General features: G+C 33.9%; 1 protein-coding gene across 3 annotated transcripts; it reads right to left on the bottom strand.

Moving 5' to 3' along the window:
• Nucleotides 1-1,977: 1,977 nt before the first annotated feature.
• On the bottom strand, nucleotides 1,978-18,411 carry LOC101207866 (acylamino-acid-releasing enzyme). Of its 3 annotated transcripts, XM_031881023.1 has the most exons (19): nucleotides 18,252-18,390; nucleotides 17,748-17,882; nucleotides 17,234-17,412; nucleotides 16,809-17,118; nucleotides 15,694-15,915; nucleotides 15,376-15,591; nucleotides 15,208-15,282; nucleotides 8,555-8,693; nucleotides 7,747-7,898; nucleotides 7,572-7,654; nucleotides 7,360-7,481; nucleotides 7,196-7,274; nucleotides 4,930-5,107; nucleotides 4,508-4,568; nucleotides 4,288-4,410; nucleotides 3,436-3,633; nucleotides 2,705-2,773; nucleotides 2,445-2,521; nucleotides 1,978-2,198 (listed from the first exon to the last, which is right to left on the bottom strand). In XM_031881023.1, the coding sequence occupies exons 3-19, from the start codon at nucleotides 17,385-17,387 to the stop codon at nucleotides 2,135-2,137; spliced, it is 2,322 nt and encodes a 773-aa protein (XP_031736883.1). In that variant the 5' UTR covers nucleotides 17,388-17,412; nucleotides 17,748-17,882; nucleotides 18,252-18,390; the 3' UTR covers nucleotides 1,978-2,134. The 3 variants fall into 3 exon arrangements, with proteins under 3 accessions (XP_031736883.1, XP_011649169.1, XP_031736882.1); XM_011650867.2 differs by lacking the exon at nucleotides 17,748-17,882 and having other exon boundaries at nucleotides 18,252-18,411; XM_031881022.1 differs by lacking the exon at nucleotides 17,748-17,882 and having other exon boundaries at nucleotides 17,234-17,409; nucleotides 18,252-18,408.
• Between the last annotated feature and the right edge of the window lie 1,722 nt (nucleotides 18,412-20,133).

Below are 20,133 nucleotides of genomic sequence, written 5' to 3'. Positions count from 1 at the left end.
TACCCCATTTTTGGCCTATTTTTGGCAATTTAATTAATAATACTTCTACTAAATTTCAATCCTTACTTTATTTAAACTAAAAATTTTCAACCTGCAAACTTTGTTAATATATATTTTTGCTAAAATAAATAAATAGTATGTAGTGATAAATTTTAAAAATAACAATATTAAAGATATATCATAAAGTTTAAATGAGTACTTTACATAGGTCTTTTTTTTTTTTGTTACATTTTCAACATCTAAATTTTATAACATTTTCTTTAAATTTAAAAAAGAAAATATATTACATTTTGTATATTAAGTAAATTATTGTATAAATATATTTTTAAGTAATAAATATAAGAATGAGACAATATGTAAAGAAAATAAATAATTAGTAGGAGAATTGTAAACACCAAATTTGATAAATATTTGCAACATATAGCAAAATTATTATTAAATTCTATTAATAATAGACATTGTTAATATTCATATATTTCTATAAGTGACTATCACTAGTAAAATCCAAAGTTTTAATATAGCTTTTAAATACTTTAATTTATTTTGTTATTTTAAAAAATATTTTTAATTAATATTTATTTTAATTTAATTTTATATTGATCAAATAATAAATCATTTAAACTTTCATGTGCAATAAAAAAAAAGGTTTTATTGAGTAAGTTGTGGGTTTTTTTCCCCTAATTTGATACACATACAAAAAAAACTTATTAATAAGAATAATTTAGTTTTAAAAACAAATGATAATAGGAAAGTTTAAATTTTGACATATGGGTTAAATAGTTTTTTTTTTAAATTTTCCAAACCAATTTTGAAGATAAAATTGTGTTTTCTCCCTGAGAAATGGTTAAATATAACAATGTAGAACAAATTAAAATATAAAATAATAAAATTTAAGGCTTTATTGGACTTTATATTAATAATATTGTATATCATTTTCCTACTCTCCTACATTAAAAAAATGCATTTTTTTTGCTTCACTACATGCATACGTTTGAGATTTTCCTAACATTACAAAGTATTAATAATATTGCAATATAAAAGCAAAGTGAGTTAGAATGATGTTAAATTTAAACAATCATAGAAATTATAAGGCTAACACTACAAGAAATGAGAGCTATCCCGATGATAAATAGGTGTCAACGAAAAGCACATCCAAAAAAGGAGACTTCCCAACGACGTAAATTATGCATTGACCTAGATGACTAGTCCCGACATCATGATTTAATGCGTCGGGGCATAAAAAATTTAAATTTAAATTTTTTCCAACGCAATACACAAACGTCGAAAACGTGGTACACATTCCTGACGTCACATTGTCCATGTCGGAAAAAAGAGAAATTAATATTTAATTCTTTTATATTTTCTCTGACGCAAGTTGTACAAACGTCAAAAATGTGTTTCCCATTCCCATAGTCAACGTTGACCACATTGGGCAAACGATTAAATAAATATTTTATTTTCTCCAACGTCATGCAGGGACGTCGGGGGAGGAGATACATATTCCCAACATGATTTTAACAATTCCAACTATTCAACCAATCACACATTTCTAAACACTGATGGAGCTCATCAAGCTATGTTTGAGAATGATTAGGAAATGGTGCAAAATTACAATATAATTGTGCAAATTATTTTTGTAAATTTTATAATCACTCAAAATTATGCTTTTAACTAATCAAAACCAACATAAAATTGCATTTAAAATAGTAAAAATATATATCAAATTAAAAATCTGAAATTAAAGACACGTATCAATCTAGATTGATGTCAAATGCCTCAATATGCACTTTGGCGGTGTGAGTCAAATTTGCCTATTCAATTCAATTCTCTTCCAAGTAACACACGGTATTTTAACGATTGTTCCCCCATTGTAATTGTTTGCAAAAATCAAACAATCCTAATGTGGAGCAAGTAAGCTCGAATAACTTGCTAACAAAAGATCAACGAGTTATAAAAACTAACTATAAAGCCATATACTGATGTTGGAAGAATAATAAGCATCATTTTATTGAGAATGAGTGTCTTAATACCATGCACAAGAGTATATAGAATCACTTGTACCAAGATCAAAGTGACAATATAATTACAAAGCATGATATCAATGATGCTAAAATGGTGAGAAAGGGAATGTCACTCACTTGCAGTACTTTCTGAACCACACACCAATGTTGAGGAAGCTTTCGAAATCCGATTGTGGCCTAAGAAAGTACATGAATGATGAAAATCAGCCTAAAATTGTTGGAATCCTTTTATTTTAGCATAGTTTTGAGGCTGTTCTATTGACAATAGTCTCTATTTTTAGAATGTTGTAGTTGAAATTGTTATTTCTTGAACAATCATATACTATAATCTTAACTTATAACCAACTATCCAAACAATTGTCTTTTCAGAATCAGAAACTATTTATAAAATGTGTTCCAAATATGCAAGAACAAATGTGGAACCTGTCAATTGGATGAATATCGTCTGGAAACATGATGATTTTGACCTCAACTCCTTTCTCCTTCAACGCTCGAGCATACTGCATATTATATATATCCTCATCATATAGTTTCATAGCTATCACAAATTGGAGACAAATTTCGTGTCAACAAGCAATCATTCTTGGTTTCTTGGTTTACAAGAGCAACACAGCCGCTATTTCATAATCACACAAATCAATCAAAAGAGTGTTGAATTTACTAGAATGTGGTTAAAATCTTACTTGCAACCCATTTGAAAATGGAACACGAAGATCTTTAGCACCTAACAGAAAAATGGTAGGTGTTTTTACCTGCAAAATCAAAATGAGATTACAATGGAGAACACCTACTCAAAAGAAAGCTTTTAAGGTACCCTCGGAAAGTATATGAAACTAAAAGTGTACATCAACATGACAACCTTCAAACTAATGTCTTAAAAAGGAAAAAGAAATCTAAAACATAGTTATTGGTAATATAATACTCCACATAAAGATATTTTAACTAAATAGCAGATATCTTCTTATGAGGGTTTTCCTAAGTTTAGTTTTTAACAAATCTCGCCACATTTAAGAAATGAGAAAAAGAACTATTCTCACTCACAAGTACAAGACAGGGATCCTCTTCCTCTTAGAAGAGCTTTCATCGATATTGATGATAGAGGGTGAAGTCCTTCAATGAAAGATCCTTCTCCCCTTAGAAGAGCTTATGCTTTCTTTTCAATAATAAATAAACAAAATCTAGATATCTACTTCTTAATTTTAAACTGTGGCCACAAATTTTATGACTTTTATTTTCTTTGCAAGAATTTTAATATTAAGCCATGCGCACCATTTGACTACCTCGACTTATTTTGATTAAAAACCTGTTGACCAATCTTCTATGAGTACTATTTTCTTCCAAAGTTAGCGAGAATTTTAAAAGAAAAATGGTTGTGGCAATAAAATTATAGATGGTTAGCTTTTAATCTACGTACTTTTGAGACATGTAGAATGGGAGATTTGTTGTACAAGTGGGTTAGGTGATCAGCAGATGGTGCTTCAGTGTAGTAATTCTTGCCCTCTCTTCCATAACATTCCACATAACACCAATCAGGAATATCTGACGTGCCAACCATTAAAGCAAGGTTACACACAGGATTTCTTGCGGCAGCTGCCACAAATCTATCTGGTGCCTGCAGCATATAGAAAACATAAGGGATTCAGTTTATAAGGAAATTATTTCCTTTTTAGAACTCCATCTGCCTTCCTGAAATCTAAATATAGTAGGATAAGGTGGTTGTCCCATGAGAATAGTTAAGTTGTCTCGCACGCTCATGGATGAAAAAAGAGAAGAAACTCCACATGCCCCAAACCCCATAGCTTTAATGGTAGTTAATGAAGTTTATTCATAAAAGTGGCTTTAAGCGAAGTTCTCTCTTACAAGCACTTTTAAACTTTTAGTTTTCCTTTCAAAAGCAATTATTAAATTACTTCTTCCAAAAAATATAATAAGGTATTCTTTTATAAGTATTTTAAAGATTTTGAAAATCAAATCTAACCCCACCCTACGAACTTAGTTTGCAGGTCAGAAAACATTTGTGATAGAGAGAAAAAAGTATGTCAAAATATCTCCCAGATTAGTCGACTGATGCATGGCGTGCACCATCATATTTTCAAGTGTAGCGCAGGAGAGAACTTAGGTTATAGAAAATACCGTGGAAAGCATCAACAGATGCAAAATCCTCCTTTAATCACGCAGACTATAAATTCCATATAGAACCATCAATCAAACGAAGGATTTAATTTCAGAAAATGCAGACTAAAAAAAGTGTTGTTAACTACAGCACCTGGCCAATCAAATGAGTTGTCAAAAACCCCCCATGAGAACCACCAAGAACTGCAACTTTAGATGAACTGGCAAGTCCCTTGTCAATAATGTGGTCTAATGCGGTAAGTACATCATTGACATCCTGAGAAAAAACATATAAAAGATAAAGAAAATATTTTATCCAATAGAAATTCTCACAAAAAAAAAAAAAAACCTAAATTCATCATTATAATTAATACCTGGGACCCAATTTTTCCAGGAAGAGATTGCAATGCTTCCTCACCGAACCCCAATGAACCTCTGTGATATCATATCAAAGAAGCCAAAGGAAAATACACTCTTTATGCACTAACACTATATCTGATATATAGTACATAATGTTCCACTTACCACAATTTCACTTTACAAGCATGTCTTTTTCCAGTATGCAGTCATTAAAATCAATCATTTTTGTCTCAAAAGATACTAGTAGTGCTTAAATGAGGTTTTGAATAATAAAGACTCAAGTAATAGATGAACGTGAGAGAATATCTCCAGTTGAGATATAAGCTTATTATATTTCACCAATTGAAAAATGATTAATTTGACCCAACCCCCATTACAAAAACATCCAGGTGATATTCAACCCAAATTTAGATCTGAGGGAAAAAAACAAACCTACCTATAGTTCACAATCAAAAGGTTGAATCCTATTGAAGAGAGAAACGCCAAGGACTTCGAGAAACTTGATATTGACGTTGAATGTGGACCCCCATGAAGGTTAACAATAAGTGGATTCAATTCATTACCTTTGACAGACTTCGAAGACACAAAGATAGCTTCAAAAGGTTCACTGGCACCTGAAATTAAATAATTATTCAAGAAGAAAAGAAAACTTATTTAATGAACTGAACTAGCAAACATGGCTTTCTTGTATAAAGAAAAAAAGTTCATACAAGAAGAAACACAATTCATGTTTTCATTAGCATTTTATAGACTAAAAAATCCCCTATGTTTGATGATAAAAATTGATATAAGGAAACCAACATTACATCAGTTGCCAAACGTAGGAACATTCTGTAGGAGTATGAATAGGGGATATACTGGAAACAATATTAGAATACTAGTAAGGATATAGAGATAATAAAATTAGCTAGGAAGAGTTGGGATACATGAGCAAAATTATTTCGAGCTTGTCCAGTGGAACTTTGGGATAGAGAGATTCCTCTCAAAAGGTTACTGATATTGTAATTTCTCTATTGATATTGCAATATAGGTCTTCGTTGTTTTCCTTGTAACTGGGATCCTAACACATTTTGATTGATTGGATCAAGAAAATTAACTAAGATGTGTTATTTCACATCTAAACTTTAGTCTTCAGATGATTGGCTGAAGAGACTCGACTTAGTTGAACCAAATGATAGTGCCTTAAAACCAGCTTATCACAAGTAGCGTCACTGTTTGATCAGCAGGGAGGAGGAACAATTGATTTTGAGCCACAACTATTCATTATAGTTGGAAAGTCTTTTACAGGACCTAGCCCACTTCCCATTACTTGACAAAGCCTTCCCATTGTCCAGTTCTTTCTAGAATGTGGGATCATTTTAGATCGTATTCGAGTAGCACACTCTCAACCTTCACTTGGTAGCTAGGCTGCATTTGAACTACAGTTGTGGAAAACTGCTCGTTTTGAAATTGGTCCAACATACTAAAATTTTGTGGGACTGTGGGGTTTGAGGTTCAGTATGGCATATTTGGTTGAAAATAAGCCAACGAATCTTCTAAGAAAGGTTTTCTTGTAAAGAAAATGTACAATTAACTTCCTCTTGTATTCCCAAAAAATTCTTTCGTAACTACTAACTACAACCTCCTCTCCATGAATGTGCACAATTGGAAAGCTTTATTGTTTTTGTTTTTTTTGGAGGTCACTACTCACAGCTCCTAGGTTGCTCTTTCTTTCTTTTGTTTAATTTTCTATCGTTTCTTATGTAAAAAAAGTTATGTCGCATCTAAATCTTCATGAAATTTGAATTAGCTGGCTCAATGTCCTTATATGACAGCTATTCATTTCTGAAGTTAAATAGTATAAGTTTTCTCCATAATTAGTAAAAGATCATTTTTTTTTATATCCGTGAGTATCCGGCCAGGGTATGCGCACCTCGACGAATTTCACGGGACAACCCGCATGCCCTACAACATTTAGGTGTTAAGGAAACTCGTAGGTAGGTGGCCATTATGGATTGAATCCATGACCTCTTACTTAGATATTGAGACTATGTTTCCATTTTTACCACTAGGCCAACCCATGATGGTTCATAATTAGTAAAATATCATTAGTTTTTAGGAAAAAATTATTTCGTCGATCCCAAGTTTTCCGTAAATGTTAGTTCTTAAATTTTGAGAAATATGTTAAGATTTCTAACCTTACTTTTCCCATTTGCTACATTAACCAATGTTTTTAAAGCTCAAGATGCACAAAAATTCAATAATCCTAGGGACTAACTTCAGATAATCTTCAAACCTCAAAAGAAAATAAGTGGAATTTCCTTAAAAAGATAATAATAAAAAAATTGAAGTTGAGACCAGTTGCACGATCAGCATAGCAACAATCTTGACTTTTAGAAATAACGAGGGAGAGACTATTTTGTATTTCCTTCCAGTAGTGAAAGAAGTTTCTTCTATAGTCCTCACAATCTTAACTGATTATCATAATAATTATGGGGTCAAAGATGTTTCTTTACTGCATGAGACAAATCTTCTTATAAGTAATAACCAAATGCACAGTAATACCTGCAGCATTTGGTCCCTAGATTTCAAGAAATAAGTAGTCTAAGTATAGGCTTTAGGCATAGGTGTTCTAAGGATGCATTCCTGCAACTGCAACATTTGGTCTGAATCAAATCTGGCATATTGTTAATAAAAATGTAAATAAATCATTTGTACAATACCTTTTGTCAGGCAGTTGGAAACGTCCTTGACTGGGATCTTCATTATACTGAACTGGAGGGATGAGAGTAGAGTTTTAACCTGTACCATTAAGTGTTGGTTTGCTTAATCAAGAGAATTTTGGGATAATCTATAGGGTATCTATTTTCAAAAAGAAAATAACAACCTTCTCACAGCATTTAAAAACAGGACTTGATACATCCAACCAACTCCATGCAGCATTCTTAGTTTCTTTCTCAATAAGACAACCATACTTGAGTTGAGGAATATCCACTGGGCTGCTAGAAACTGCAGATGGGAACTTGCAAAAGAAAAAGAAAATGTTAAAAATCAGTTCCAATGAGCAATCATGTCCAAGAGAATTCATTTCCACATTACCAGCAACAATGTTGTCTCCATCTAGAGCAAGAACTCTCCAAGAAAAGTTTGAGTTGGCAGGACTAATGCATGATACTTCACCACTGTTAAATGCTCAAGAAAAAAAAAATGCTATCAGATAGGAGCACAAAGTTTAGCGCAGAATAATAATTTTTTTAAGAAATATTCAAATTGCCTTAAAATATCTATAGAAAGTATTGCATCCTTGCTACGCCATATCGACGTTGTAATAACAGTGTGCCCATCGGAAAGCCATGGATTAGGCAGGAAACCATGTGGATAGAGGCCAGGAAAGAGGTCATTCTCAGTGTAGTGCACCACAGGAACCTTCAAATTTTTATTTTAAAAATGTTAAGGCATATGAAAAATGACAAGCAAATAAACAAGGAAAATTCAAAGCACATCTTACTAAATATTACCTAATTGAACATCAATGCAACATCTCTTCCTTAAGAAGCAAGAAACGGAGAAACGCTCATTTATAAAAAATTTGAACATATGCCTAAAACAAGTTTATTATAATACAGAGTCATTGATGTTGTACATTCTAACGATCCTCAACAAATTTGTTTTAGTCCATGTTGCTTAAGTATTCAACTCAAACAACATGTGGGAGACAAGATTTAAACTATAGACTCTTTTGGTTGAGGATGTATACCTTAGCAGAGTTATGCTCAAGTTGACATTATGTTTATGCATTGAAGAAAGAACATTAGAGTATTCTAGATAGTGCAAACCAACATATCAGCTTTAATGATTTAACATCTTAACAAAAAAAAATGGAAATTTAAAGACAATAATTTATATGCATCATTCTCAAAATGTCTGTGCATGTTCCACCAATTTGACACGTGCCCTAATATTTGTAACATATACAGTTAGATCATGAAGCAGAGTAAACTAGTTAAAAAAAATCAATTGGCCAACGACTTTTATGTCACATTATTTTTATATTTAAAAGAGAAGGGCATTCAAAACCTCACCACATCAACAATATTTTCACTAAAGTCTGGTTTTCCATCTCTAGGCCAGTTGATTCTGTGAAGAGAATTTGTTGCAGAATGGGCACCAGAGTTCACCGACGAGTGTGCAGATAAAAATACAAGGAACTTCCCGTCTGGGCTGAAAAACATTATCATTCACAAGTTAAGTTCAAACCAGTGTTTTCTAAATCTCAAGGCACAATAATTTTCTGGGGCTTTAGTGTAAGATGCATGCGAGGACTTTTTCTTGTGAGGCACACTATATATAAAAGTACTACATTAAAAAGATAAAGTATATATGAAGTGGAAATATGAAGAAAAAAAAAGATTTAGGCTTAGTAAATTTGACTTTTTTAGTTAACAAAGAAGAATGCCCCATAACTATTATTATTTTAAAAAAAAAAAGATAATAATGAAAAGGTCCCAAGGCGCAGGGCTTTGGGCCTTGAAACTTCACAAAAGAAGGCACCTTTTCGAGGCAAGGCAGACTTGGGCTTCAAGCCTAGGCACCGAAGAAGGCTTTTTAAAACAATGCTTCCAATGTTATCGCTCATCTAATGCATTATTGCATAGACATACCAATACCAATAGAATAGCAGTAACATGATAAATGATGAATAAAAAGAATTGTTCGCAAAAATTGATCAACGGGAAGTATAAACACATCAAACAAGACGACTTCAGTTGATGCCAAAGCATGGCATACCTTCTAAAGCAACAAAAGAGATGTAACTATTAAGAAGAAAATTACTAAATGACATACAAGGACCATAAAAGCGGTACTCCAGATTATGATGTATAAGAGTTAACAGCCTTAATCTGCTATTCATCTGTTAAAACACGTTTCATGTTCCTTAATGTATCAAACAAAATTTCTGAAATCACATAACAAAAAGTTGTGTAACGCTCACGTATGGTTTTAGATAAAGAGGGTGAAAGACCACCAATAATTCATCAATATAGTTGAAGGAGGAGAATAATTCGTGAGAATGCTCGCTGGAACATAACCGAAAGTGGGGACCATAAAATAGAGGGGAGTGATATAAACAGGAAGGAAGTGGGAAGGGGAGAGTTAGTTTCTGTTGTAAGTCAATTTTGTGCATCCTTGAGGGATATGGTAACAGAATGGTGAGGGAGACGTTGTTTCCATCGAATTGAAGTTCTCATTCAATTTGATTTCCTATATTGTAATTGAAATTATGTGCAAGGCAATAAAGATCAGAATTCAATTTCCTATTGAATCTGTGTTGGATTTTGAGTTCCAACATATTGGTATCAAAGAAAATCCTGGGAAAGCAAAGGAAGATGGCGAAGAAACATGAGGAGCGATTCAAATCAATCGAATAAGAGGTGGCCGAGATAAGAACCAATCTGCAGAAGATTCCGACCATGGAAGAAAAGCTATCAACATTAGTGAAGAACGTGGAACGATTAAACGTTCAAGGTGATAAACAACAATAGCAACAACAACAATTGATGAAGAATTTAGATCGACTGACTTCGCAAGTTGATAAACAACAGCAGCAGTATCAAGTGTTGATGAAGTACAATTAAGAGTCTGGTTAAAGAAAAGTCGACGGCCACTTCCGATATGAAAAAATGAATGAGAATAAGAAGGAAGAGAGCAAAGTGATGGTCCTCAAATTGATCGATGAATCGAAAAAAATGCAAAGGAGGACAAAGAGAAGACGGCAGATCAAAATAAGTTCAAAAAGGTAGAAATGCCGGTTTTTAGCGGGAACGATCCTGATTCGTGGCTTTTTAGAGCGGATCGATACTTCCACATTCACAAACTCACGGATTCTGAAAACTCACATTCACAAACTCACGGATTCTGAAAACTCACGGATGGTCCTCAAATCGATCCTGATTCGTGGATCCTGTCTCTCCATGTTCTTCAATATTTCATTCAACATTTTCTCAATCGTCGGTAACTTCTCGATTTCTTTCTTAATTTTGTGTATTTCCTGATCAAATATTTCCATCCTCTCTTCGACCTTAGTCTGCACCTTTTTCGTCCACCTTGCGTGGGATCACATGCTCTGATATCAATTTGATGGAAACCGTATGTAGTAATATGAATGTAGCATTACTCATAGTAATATTGGAATGAATTTCCAATTACAATCTCCTCACTTCTGTTGTTATCCTTTCTTTCAAGGAAGAACAGAGAAAGTCTCTTTCTACACAAATCTTAACAAACTTTCCCGCCCCCATTGGCTTTTATTTATTCTCACTACTAACCCTCATATTATTCCCCATGTGTTACTTCTTTTTCTCTCCTGCTATATTGGTATAAGATCGGGGGTCTATCACTTTGCCTATTCAAAGGTGGAATACCTCGGCCATATTTTATCTGGAAGGGAAGTAGAAGTAGACCCAGAGAAGAGTCGATCTATCAAACAATGGCCCCCGTGAATTTGAGGTCAAGGGATTTCTAGGGTTGACTGATTAGTATAGGCACTTTGTACAGCACTATGGATCCATTGTAGCCCCTTTGACTCAACTATTAAAGTTAGGAGCGTTTAAATAAACAGATAAAGCTCAAGAAGCTTTTAGAAAATTGAAAGATGAAATGATGAATTTGCCGATTTTAGCATTACCGGACTTCAGCATACCCTTTGAAGTAGAAACAGATGCGTCTCGATATGAAGTAGGGGCAGTGTTGATGAAGAACAAGAGGCCAATAGCATTTTACAGCCATGAGAGATCGTGCTAAACCCGTGTATGAAAGGAAGTTGATGGCTGTCATTTTAGCAGTGCAATGTTGGAGGCCTTACCTACTTGGAAGGAAATTTATAGTAAAGACGGATTAACTATCTCTGAAGTTCTTGTTGGAACAAAGAGTAATACAACTACAATATCAGAAATGGATTGCAAAGCTAATGAGTTACTCATTTGAGGTTGTGTACAAACCGAGGTTAGACAACAAAGTTGTAGATGCCTTGTCTCGAATGCCACCAACTATGCATCTCTATCACTTGAAAACTCCAACATTGATTGACTTGAAGAAGATACAGGAAGAGGACGAAAAGAATGAAGGGTTGAAGGAAATTGTAGCGAAATTGCAAAATGGGGAAGAAGGGAAGAACTACTCTATGTAACATGGTATGCTACAATACAAAGGGAGAATAGCAATCAAGAAGTCATCTTCTTTGATACCAACGATAATACATACATACCATGATTCTCTCTTGGAAGGCATTTGGGATTTCTAAGAATCTATAAGAGGTTGACAGGAGAGCTATTTTGAGACGGGATGAAGCATGATGTTCAAAAATATTGTGAGGAATGCACAATTTGTCAAAGGAATAAATCCTAGTATCTAACACCTGTTAGCCTATTACTTCCACTAGAAATTCCAAATAAGGTGTGGAATGATATTTCTATGGACTTCATTGAAGGCCTTCCTAAGGCAGCTATATGAAGTGATATTGATGGTGGTGGATCGCTTTAGTAAGTACGCTCATTTTCTAACTCTCAAACATTCGCTCGATGCAAAAACAGTGGCAGATATATAAGTAAAAGAAGTAGTGAGGTTGCACAGATTTCCACAGTCCATTGTCTCAGATAGAGATAAGGTCTTTTTTAGTCATTTCTAAAGAGAGTTGTTTCAGCTAGCTAGTACAAAGTTGAACAGAAGCACAGCCTATCATCCACAAGTGAATGGACAGACAGAGGTAGTGAATAGATCAGTTGAAATCTACCTACGTTGCTTTTGTGGAGAGAGGCCGAAATAATGGGTAAAGTGGACTCATTGGGCCGAGTATTGGTACAATACTACATACCAAAGGACGTTGGGACTTTCTCCTTTTCAGGCAATTTATGGAAGATCACCTCCACCACTCATTTATTATGGAAACAAAGAGACTTTGAATTCCACGTTAGATGAGCAGCTGAAAGAAAGGGATATAGCTTTGGGGGCATTGCAAGACCATTTACGTGTGGCGCAAGAGAAAATGAAAAGCTATGTTGACCTTAAACGAAGGTATGTAGAGTTTGAAGAAGGAGATATGGTGTATCTAAAAATCCAGCCTTATAGACAGGTATCAACGAGGAAGAGGCGAAATGAGAAATTGTCTCCCAAATATTTTGGTTCGTATAGAATTCTTAAGAGAATTAGACCCGTAGCTTACAAGTTGGAGTTACCAGCAACTGCCACCATTCATCCCGTTTTCCACGTTTCTCAATTGAAAAGAGCATTTGGTGAATGTAAAGATAGACAAGAGTTAGTGCCCTATATGGCTGAAAATCACGAGTGGACTACTGTACCGGACGAAGTCTATGGTTACCAAAAGAATGATAAGGGAGTTTGGGAGGTTTTGATGAGTTGGAAAGTGCTACTGCGACATGAGGCAACTTGGGAGAATTATGATGATTTTCAACAATCCTTTCCTGATTTCCACCTTGAGGACAAGGTGAAATTGGAACGGGAATGCAATGATAGACGACCAATAATTCATCAGTATAGTAGAAGGAGGAAGAATAATTCGTGAGAGTGCTAGCTCGAACATAACCAAAAGTGGGGACCATAAGATAAAGAGGAGTGATATAAATAGGAAGGAAGTGGGAAGGGGAGAGTTAGTTAGTTTCTGTTGTAAGTCAATTTTGTGCATCCTTGAGAGATAAGGTTGTAATCTAGAATTCAGAGAGGTATCGTTCTTATTATTCATCTTGAGTCAAATGAATGTTACATATTTGTATAGAGAATAAGCTAAACCCTAGAGACTATATAAAATTACAATAAAGGACATATGAGATATATATAAATATACATATAACACTCCCCCTCAAGCTGGAGCAAATATGTCGATCATGTCCAGCTTGTTGCACAGATAGCTTATCATTGCTCGATTTAAAGCTTTAGTTAGAATCTCCCAATTGTTCTCCAGTCTTCACATATCCTGCGAACACCAACCAATCTTGGATTTTCTCACGAATGAAGTGACAATCTTTTTATATATGAGGTTACCTCTCCCACACCATCCTTGTCTATTGATGTGCCTCTTTTCTGCCCGTTGATTTCTCAAGTCTACTCCCGACGACCTCCACCACAACCTTCAGACTCATGTCCTCCATCAATGCTTCCTTCATCATGTGATCCGGGGCCAAGTGATAATCTTCCCATTGCTCTTCACAAAGGTAAACGCAAGTGTACTTACCCCGTTTCTTCCTTTATTTCCTATCACCAGTTATCTCCCTCCACATATGCTTTTATTACGTCTCTTGAGTCCACATCTATCCTTAACTCTGTTCATAAAGCTTTGTCTCATCCTGGCTGGCAAAATGCAATGATTGAGGAGATGACTGCTTTAGATGATAATGGTACTTGGGATTTGGTATCTCGTCCTGCAGGAAAGAAGGTCATTGGTTGTAAATGGGTGTTTTCTATCAAGATGAATCCTGATAGAACAGTGGCTCGATTGAAGGCTCGTCTTGTTGCCAAAGGTTATGCTCAAATCTATGGAACTGATTATTCAGATACATTCTCTCCAGTTGCCAAATTAACTTCCATTCGCCTATTTCTTTCCATGGCTGCTACCCATAAATGGCCTTTGCATCAACTTGACATTAAGAATGCTTTTCTTCACGGTGATCTTCAAGAGGAAGTTTATATGGAACAACCACCTTGGTTTGTTGCTCAGGGGGAGAGTGATAAAGTATGTCGCCTTCGAAAATCTTTGTATGGTTTGAAACAGAGTCCTCGTGCGTGGTTTGGTAAGTTTAGTCAAGCTCTTGTATGCTTTGGTATGAAGAAGAGTACATCTGATCAGTCGGTTTTATATCGCCGATCTGATAAGGGTATAGTTCTACTAGTTGTATATGTTGACGATATTGTTATTACTGGAAATGATGCATTGGGTATTTCGTCTCTCAAAACTTTCCTTCAGGGTCAGTTTTATACGAAAGATTTGAGCCAATTGAAATATTTTTTTGGGCATTGAAGTGATGAGAAGCAAGAAAGGTATTTATTTGTCTCAACGAAAATATGTACTTGATTTGTTGTCTGAGACAGGAAAATTAGGAGCCAAACCAAGTGGCACTCCGATGATGCCAAATCAACAACTTGTTAAAGAAGGAGAATTATGTAAAGATCCTGAGAGATATAGGAGATTAGTTCGGAAGTTGAACTACTTAACAGTGACTCGACCAGACATTGCCTATTTTGTAAGTGTTGTAAGTCAATTCATCATGTCTTCCCCTACAGTGGATCATTGGACTGCAGTAGAGCAAATTTTGTGTTATCTAAAAGCTGCTCCTGGACGTAGGTAACAAACTGGTGAGGGAGAGATTGTTTCCATCAAATTGAAGTTCTCATTCAATTTGATTTCCTATATTGTAATTAAAATTCTGTGCAAGGCAATAAAGATCTGAATTCAATTTCCTATTGAATCTGTGTTGGATTATGAGTTCCAACTGAGGGCTAGAATAGAAACGTGTGCAAACAGTCCAACGGAAATAGAATAGATCCCTCATGATGTGTATCAAAGTAGCCTACAGCCACTTATAATTATCATCCAAATTTGATAAAGAATTTACAGAAGTTGAAGAAGTTACAAGGGACTGTATTGGATGTAATGCTAAAGGAAAAGAGGATAAAAATAAATAAATTTAGTGAACAAACAACAGAAGGTAATGAGATAAAAATACACCTGAACCGAGGAAAGAAGGCACTACTTATGCTCTGAGTTAGATTATAGATGGGAAAATCCTCCTTTGGTACATCTCTGTTCAACATTGAAAAGAAAAATTAGAACTATCATACTAAAATAGTATTAATAAAAATTTATCATCAAGAGAAGAGAAAAAGTATAACACACTTGAGTTTATGCTCATTGATTTCAGATCCGTAATCTGGAGCCTTAACTGCATATAATGCACAAGGCCGATTATAGCAGTAGATCATACCAAGTTTTCTAGGCTCTGAAGACCACCCAACAAAAACCAAATATTGATCCTCGCCAATAGATGGAGCCCATATAACTTGACCCACACTCAAAGAGTGCTCGACTATCTTCACACGTCTTACCTCTCCACTGTTGAATAGAAACAGAAAAGGAATGCTCAACAAAATTTTAAAAGTTTTAGAAGCGCCTTATTTAGTCAAATTTTTTAATGCAGGTACAAGTGAACCACACCTGTCAATGTTGATGACAAAGAGAGCAGGCTGCCTTTTACCTGCATAAGCTTCCCCCCAGTCTTCTTTAAAATCCCCTTGACCTTTCCAGTTCGTACAATCCTTATTTGTTGAGCAACCTTTTTGATATCCAGAAAAATTAAACGTTGGCTTGGAGGGAGAAGGTTCTTCCGCAACATAAGCAATGTAAGTTTCATTTGAGTTCCAAGAGATTCCCTCAAACCTAGAAGCGAAAAAAAAAAATACAAATTTGAATCTTGTGGTTGTTGATCCAGAGTTTTTTTTTAATGTAATAACAATTTTCATTAAGAAAAAATGAAAGAATACAACAGGCATACAAAAACCAAGCCCAAGGAGAATCCATCTAGAAGAAGGGGGAGCAGATTGTTTATCCTGAGTTATAAACTATTTACAAAAAACAACCAACAATATATCATTATGACTCAGTTACTTAAAGCTACTTTTGTTTTTTATTATTTATTTGATTTATATAATGGCTTTCATCGAGAAAAAATGAAAAAAGTACACAAGCATTCCAAAGAAGACCTAGCCCACACAAACAACTCCCTTACACGAAGAGACTCCAACTATGCAAAATAACACCCATAAAACAATTTTTAAAAAAGTTTGAAACCGAAACCTACAAAGAAACAGAAAAGCAAACGAGGAACCACACCTTGCTAGGGTCCTTGTCTGCCCCCCCCCCCCCCCCCCCCCCCTCCCCCCAAAAAAAAACCCTACTATTATGCAAAATAGCACACCCCCGCATGCCACAAAAAACAACCCTTCTCCCCAAGAGATAAGTTGAGGAGAAACTTCTCGATCGCGGCATTGACACCCCTTTGACGAGCTATGCTACTTCTGTTACTATTTTATCGGATGTCCCCAAAGGGACATGCTACTTCTGTTACTACATATGCTATGAAGCCACTCACCAAAAGAATTAGTACACCTTGATGTATAACTTCTATCCAGAGAAATACAAATAAAGATTTTTTTTTTTAATTTTAAGAGAAAAGAACATCAAAATGATGATTTAAAAGAAAATTTTGATTTAAAAGAAAATTTTGATTTAAAATAAAATTCACACAAAAAAGTGTATAACCAAGCCCTTACCATCCATCAGTATATATTGATCCATGGATAGACTGGGGGATGTGAAACTCCTTTTCAATTTGACCTGCACTCCAAATTTCCAATTGAACTGGAGAATCATTTTCAGGATTACGAACGGTGAGAAATTTTGAGCCTGATGGTGATGGCACTATTGTAGAGACTCCAATCATTTCAATAGGAAATGGCGTCCATGCAAAGTTTACTGAATTCCCGTCATTTCCCTTAGAAATGTGAGCTGACAAAGTATATTTTCTCCTCTTATTTGCAAGAAGACTCGCTTGGCTAATTGAAAACGTTGCCATGGGGTCTCCTATGGAAAATGTCAAGTAAAAATAGAGTCAACATCGCCAGGCACACAACTTTTTGACAATAGGCACAACGCACCCGAGTGGTAAACGCAGTAGCTTAAACAACAGCAATCATACCACTATCAGACTTAAACGTCCATGCCTTATCAATGTTAGGAATTTTTGTGAATTCTTGAAGTAATTTGGACTGTACAGCATATTCTTCCTCAGTTGTTGGATCAATCCCAGAGGGAAACTCATCAGCTACGTTACTAATCTTTGAACCATCCATGACCACAGCAGCTGACAGTTTTCTACTGCAACATTAATTAAGAAAGAATGACGACAATGTTCAAGGAAATAATAAAAAGTTATGCAAAGCAACCAAGATAGACACAAATCACAGATTTGCCAAATTTTCAGATTCTATAAAATTGGCATGCCCCATTTCTTTTTTCTCTGCCCTACACGTCCATCAATCAGTGAATTGTATACGCAATTTACAAAAACTGATTGAACGAAGTAGAATCACCAAGTAAAAACTTGTTAAAATATGGCATGGCATCAAAGCTTTTACCTCCAGGTTCAATCAAATTCCCTCCTCATCAAAAAAAATTATGTGAACCTAAAAGAACCAAACTGATAATCTTACCCATTCCACCAATGCTCTAACAAAACTGAATCAAATTATCATCTTTTTTCGTCTCAAACTACGTCAGAATTTGCTCTATAACCTCAAAACAAGCTCCGAGTACACAGTCATTGCCTCTCCACCTCAATAAAGCATCTTAAACAATAAATAAATAAAGTTCTTCAGTAGCGAAAAATTTATCAATCTGCTAGAATTTCACATTCTATACAACAAGCACATCGGTTTCCAAACGATCAGAAACTGACACATAATTACTTTCATTTATTTACATTTACATTTGCATTCGATCAGAACTGATCAATCAAAGTGAAATAACAAAGCAAACAAATAACTCAGACACGGGCCGTAACAAACAGAGAGCAGTAATTAGAACTCAATGTCAACGAAATTTATGTAAGTAGAGAGACAAAAACATTACACAAACGAATCAAATAAGAAGCTCTTGTGTCCTAAGAGTTGAACATAAAAAGTCAGGATAAGGATAGGAAATGAAATATGGCTTACGAGAAGAGACGGGAGGGTCTGAGAAATTGAGAGCTCGGAGAAGGAGAAGGTGTAGTAGTTGCGGTGGCGGAGAGTGGAAGACGAAGGAAGTTGATGCGACCAATGGAAGTGATGGCAGCAAAAGCCATTCAGATAAAGATTCCACCGGTTCATTTTTTTAAAACTTTATTTCTTCATTACTACTTTTATCCGGTTTTCTCAAAAATTAAGAAAAAAAAAACAAATTATTCAGAGAGATCTCAAAAATGGTAAAATAAATTAAAATATTTATAAATATAGCTCAAATTTGAATTCTATCTATCATTTATAGAAGCATATCAATCGTTATTATATGTTATTTATAGAATTTGACAACTTTATTATAATGTTATAAATATTTTATCAGATTTGGTATTTTTTTACAATGAGATTTGTATTAAAAAAAAACACCCCGTGGCATAAATTAATATTCTTTAAAGTTGATAAATATTTTGTTCATTTTTTATTTAAAAAATTGTTATATTTTCATCAACTATTTTCATCCCTATAAAACATAATCTTGTGAAATATAAAATAACGTGTACCAACCCCCATTTGTCCTCAAACTTATAGAAAATACAAAATATTGACGTGTGTTACACGTGTGATATAATATTAATATAAGTTTCTTAGTATAACAATTTCGATAAGAATCAAACTTTTAATTTTTAGAAAGAAAATATGTTTTATTCTTTTAACGTAAACATAACAAAATTATCAAAGATTCCAAGTATTTCAAATAAATATATTTTGTAAAAAGATAAATGTTTTAAATTATCAAATATATTTATTATGAAATTTATTTATCTTCAACTACAATTTTTTCATTCATTCAAGAAAATTGAAAATTCATTATTATTATTTTGACAATATGTAGGATGTGAGGATTGAACTTACTTCAAGATCATACTACATACTTGATGAAATATTATATTTAATAGTAATTTTACTAAAATAGGTGTTTATAAAATATTCTATTCAATAGTAATTTACCAAAAGTAAATTTGTTTATACGTTAATGTTGAGTGTTTATAATAAATAATTTGATAATCCAATTAAGAAACAAGTATGTGTAGGTGACAAATTTATAAATTGGAAACAGGTTTATAATTTGACAAATAGAATTTATAAATTTACAATACATGGGACAATATTGTAAATTTAGAATTTGACAATGTGTAGAAGCGTTCATTGAAAACATTAATGCTAAGGCAATATTGTTAATTTTTTAAGTTGGCAAAGGGTTTAATTGTTAAAAAAAACGATTCTCCCCTTAAACCATTATTTATATAGTAAGGATTATATGCATATCGTATATATGTGTCGATAAATGATACAATACCAATACTAATATTATTGAGTACCTACAAACACCAAGTGCATGAAAACAAGAACTTGTATGCATAATTACATACGTATTCAAATACAAGTAACAAAAGCATATCAACCATTTAAGAGTAAATCAAAAAAAGAAAAGGTATTTCTTGTAGTTGCACAAAGTACATCCAATGACACTATAAATAAATGTAAAGGTATATAGTAATGTCCAACCAAAGCGATTCTACTTATAGGACTCATATGAAGTTAAGACAGTATATAAGTACGAGATTTTTTATAATAATTGCATGTAAAAATTAAAATTAACCAACTTCAATGACTTTCGTAGAATACACTCTTCCATTTGACATTCAAAACCTAGCTTATTCTTCAATATCAAATCTTTGAAGAGAAGTTCGACCATTGAAACTTTTTAATTTGAGTATACGAGTACTACAATTGCAATTGAGATGTAGAACTTGTATTGGAATTTGGTTACAATTATGCACATGAGAAATTATGAAAGGGGCATAACAATTGGACACTT

The sequence above is a fragment of the Cucumis sativus genome, chromosome 2 (genome assembly GCF_000004075.3).
Source record: "Cucumis sativus cultivar 9930 chromosome 2, Cucumber_9930_V3, whole genome shotgun sequence".
Lineage (NCBI taxonomy): Eukaryota > Viridiplantae > Streptophyta > Magnoliopsida > Cucurbitales > Cucurbitaceae > Cucumis > Cucumis sativus.
Note: the sequence above shows the minus strand (reverse complement) of the source record. Positions and strands in the feature narration are given on the sequence as shown.